Source organism: Trachymyrmex septentrionalis, unplaced genomic scaffold (assembly GCF_001594115.1).
Source record: "Trachymyrmex septentrionalis isolate Tsep2-gDNA-1 unplaced genomic scaffold, Tsep1.0 scaffold283, whole genome shotgun sequence".
In the NCBI taxonomy this organism is placed as follows: Eukaryota; Metazoa; Arthropoda; class Insecta; order Hymenoptera; family Formicidae; genus Trachymyrmex; species Trachymyrmex septentrionalis.
The window spans coordinates 35161-39193 of NW_017305445.1; the positions used below are offsets into that span (position 1 = coordinate 35161).

A 4033-nucleotide genomic window follows, 5' to 3' on the forward strand; every position below is an offset into this window, starting at 1 on the left:
TTATGATTGCTAGTGCAAATAATCTAAATGCTGTCAAAATCGAGACAAATTTTCCTCGCAGTGTTAAAGTCGGAGAGAATTTCCTCGCGAATATGGATAAACTATCGAAGCCGCAAATAATTTGTCACATTGAGAAATCGGTAGACTACTCGCTGTTTGATGCAAAGTGGATACCGTGCAGTGCAAAATTCGTGGTTGTAGGTTCTCGGCCTCGAGGTACCGGCATTATACAGATTTACGAGGTGTCTAGTGGCGAATTAAAGCTTGTCAAGAATATAGAAAGATCTAATCAAATAAAATGTGGAACATTCAAAGCGTCCAGTCTTCGTGATAGATATTTGGCTACTGGTGATTTCAAGGTTTCTCTTATTCTAACATATCTGTTGTGTTCAGGAAGATTTTAATTGCGATATTCATTTGGTTCATAAATTACAAAGGCTAATTTTACAGGGCAAATTAAATATTTATAATTTAGAAGATCCTTCAATACCTATTTATTCGGCTAATGCTCACACACAGATTATAAATGCCATTGATGGAATAGCAGGTGCTAATATAGGATGTGGAGCACCAGAATTAGTAACTGGATCTAGAGATGGAAGTGTAAAAGTATGGGATCCTAGGCAAAAGAATCGACCAGTTGCTGTTATGGAACCTAAGGAAGGAGAAAGTCGGCGAGACTGTTGGTCAGTTGGATTCGGCAATTCTTACAATTCCGAAGAAAGAGTAGTAGCAGCGGGATATGATAACGGAGATGTTAAAATGTTCGACTTAAGGGCTATGTCACTGAGATGGGAAAGTAATTTGAAAAATGGAGTTTGTGGTCTTGAATTCGATAGAAAGGACATTCCCATGAATAAACTAGTTGCTACTACACTAGAATCCAAATTTTATCTTTTTGACTTGAAGACTCAGCATCCTAAAAAAGGTTTTGCTTATCTTGTTGAAAAGGTATTATTTTTAATAAAAATTAATATTTATCTTTCTCTATGAATATGTATTTACAATCTGTAAATTGCATGATTTTAGGCACACAAATCAACGGTATGGCTAGTCAAGCATTTGCCGCAGAATCGTGAATTATTTGCGACATGTGGCGGTGGGGGAACAATTTGTCTTTGGAAATAGTAAATATATATGTTCATGTTTTTATATATATATAACTACAATTACATTACATCCTGCAAAAATGTTTGAAAATCTATTTATTGTTTATTGTTTTACAGTAATTATCCAGAGAAAAGAAAAGTTACGGATGTTGATGGTATTGAGCAAGGAATTATGGGCAATATTAGTTTGCTCCAAAACTGTACGCTCTCATCGCAACCTATTAGTTCTTTGGATTGGAGCCCGGACAAGCAAGGACTTGCTATTTGCACATCGTTTGATCAATGCTTACGTGTTATTATCACAACGAAACTGAATACATATTGATTAAACAACGCAAAGAAAGTACATGTAAATAAGCCAGTGGAAACAAAAAATTGAAATTTTAATTTTGTACGCTTAAGATAACTATTAAATAAAGAGTTTTTGTTTTATATGCAACTTTTTTTATGATAAAATAGTCAAATAGTAGGAATAACGCACTTTTTAAATTCATTCGTTAAACATCTCGATCCATCATGATTGAATTCGAGACATCGATTATTCATTTGCCAACTATTTACAAGGTATATTATGCAACGGCGAGCAGAGACGAGAGCGAATTATATGTCATTGGGCCAATCTATTTAGGATCGGACCCTTATTAAGCATCGGCCATTTTGCGCACGAACGAATGAATGTTACGCAATATCCCGAGCGATGTCCGCCATTTGAGATGCGTTCGACCCACGCGCTGTCGCTTGCATCTCCATTCCAACGACAACGCATGAGGGCACAGCATTGCAACCGCGCACGCAAGGTCAGGAATACCTCGGCTTTAATTACATAAATTAGACGTCGCGTCGCCAAGTCCATCTCTCACTCGCTCGTCGCAGTATATATTTATATTATTAGATCCTGCGCCCTTTCGCGTCCAATACAAGTCTGAATGTACTGATGATTTGTACATCATTTTGATTGTACAAATTAGGAGTGCAAAGAAATTTAATTAAAATAATCGCACATAATTTATTTCACAATCCATTTTTTATTCAAAACATTTTTCTTTTCACTTTTTATAAAATTTCTGACATTTTTTTCTATTCCTTATTACAACAATGATAGTGTTAGTACTGCGAATATTTCACACTTTTCGTGTGCGTGTATGCGTGCGTGTGTGTGTGTGTGCGCGCGCGCGCGCGCGCGCGCGCATGTGTGTGGATATACATATATAACAAATTTCTTAATTTACTCAGCACAAAATGACTGCGGTCGATTTAGACACTCACGTGCTTTAAGCGCTTCTAATCATCGTTCTTTATCGTTCATTAGACGTAATAAATAAAAATGGAAGTATTGAAAATCGCTGAAAGCATCCAAATCGCAGTCAATCTATCCATCGAAAATTAAAAAAGATGAATCGTATCAAAGGAACAGATTGTCATTCTGAGAGTGTACAAATGTCGATTGGCTAATTACATAGCGGAATATACATGTGTATTTGCAGGAACGCATATATACGAACACGTGAACAAATAGAGAAGTATATGCAATACCTGGTACCTATTTTTGTTTCTTGATGGCGCACTTGGTGATGCACTTTGCGACGAATTGGTCAACATCCAAGATTTGCATTGCTTTTCCTGTATAATCCCAACTGTATAATCAACGCGATTTAATCTTTAATGGAAAGATCAATTCTTAGAAACCTTGATTCTTTATTAAATATCAAGGCAATATTAAATATTAAATATCGAAATATCGATAAGAAGTTTTATGTGATTTCAAGTTAATTGTATTAATCTTTCGAATTTTTAAGAAATAATTTATTCAAAAATAATAATTCAATTCATAACTTAAAACAATCTTTCCATTTAAAAATTATTCCATTAAACAAATTATATTATTGCTGTTTCACATTTAGCGAATGATGATAACTGTAACTACAAGGATCGGTAAATAAAAAAGATTCCAACAAATAATGAAAAATATTTATATTTCCCTTAATTAATCTAATAGTAATTTTGGCAGTAGTAAGCTTATTTAACATACATATATAACTTATTGTTAATTAGAATATAAAATTACTGTATATGAACCTGTCAGAATAAATCATTAAAATAAAAGAAAATTTAATATAAATACAGTAAGTCTATATGATTGTAAAAAAAAAATGATAAATCAGTTGGTGTATTAATATTACATATTAGAACACAAAATTCAAATTTCTCCACTACTAATAGATACATTTGTTGAAAGAATTTTTAAATGATAAAAAATTGACGGTAGAAATATCAAAATGCAAGTTTCTTCATTAATAGATACATATGTTGATCTATCTCAAAGCCGTGCAGATTGTTCGCATCACCTTGTAACCTCATCAGCAGACCTCCAAAAGATACATAGGCAGATCTGGAAATAAAATAAAAAACTGGTCAATTCAAGTTTGCATTGTCCTATAAATATTCGAAATGCCTATCATCTTTGGCATTTGATGCATACTATGATTGTTCAGATACGATTTAATATTATGATTTTAAAATGTGCCTAAAATTGAGCTTATATTTATACGATTTTTTTTTCTTATTTAGACTCTGCTAATTTGAAGTATTGATAAACACACAGTTAAAAAACATCCTGTATAATGGCAAAGTGGAAAGATTTTTAAATAATAATTTTAACTTTGAATTATTAGTATGATATATTGTTCTAGCGCCATTTTCAATTTTCAATTTTTTTCGGTTTTGAACAATTTTCATATCCAAGAAATTTTCAAGATCGTCAACAATGCTTCTCCTGGTAGCAGCAGATTTGCGACCGTCATAATTGCAGTGCCGATAGCGGTCGTGATATATAGATTGACACACAACCAGCTAACCACACTGCCAACATGCCGATCGCTGTACATATGTTTGTGCATATATGTGTATATATATATATATATATA

General features: G+C 33.2%; 2 protein-coding genes across 3 annotated transcripts in view; one reads left to right on the forward strand and one right to left on the reverse strand.

Annotated features, from left to right (window-relative positions):
* Positions 1 to 1500, forward strand: LOC108749254 (WD repeat-containing protein 92). Of its 2 annotated transcripts, none has more exons than XM_018487824.1 (4): positions 1 to 359; positions 451 to 951; positions 1030 to 1127; positions 1227 to 1500. In XM_018487824.1, the coding sequence occupies exons 1-4, from the start codon at positions 3 to 5 to the stop codon at positions 1432 to 1434; spliced, it is 1164 nt and encodes a 387-aa protein (XP_018343326.1). In that variant the 5' UTR covers positions 1 to 2; the 3' UTR covers positions 1435 to 1500. The 2 variants fall into 2 exon arrangements, with proteins under 2 accessions (XP_018343326.1, XP_018343327.1); XM_018487825.1 differs by having other exon boundaries at positions 520 to 951.
* Positions 1501 to 3261: 1761 nt separating this feature from the next.
* Positions 3262 to 4033, reverse strand: part of LOC108749260 (DNA-directed RNA polymerases I, II, and III subunit RPABC3) — a 68411-nt gene continuing 67639 nt past the window's right edge. Inside the window, exon 5 of the mRNA XM_018487836.1 lies at positions 3262 to 3498. Within this exon, the coding sequence (XP_018343338.1) occupies positions 3381 to 3498 (118 nt within the window). The 3' untranslated portion in view covers positions 3262 to 3380. The remainder of the gene's footprint in view (positions 3499 to 4033) is intronic.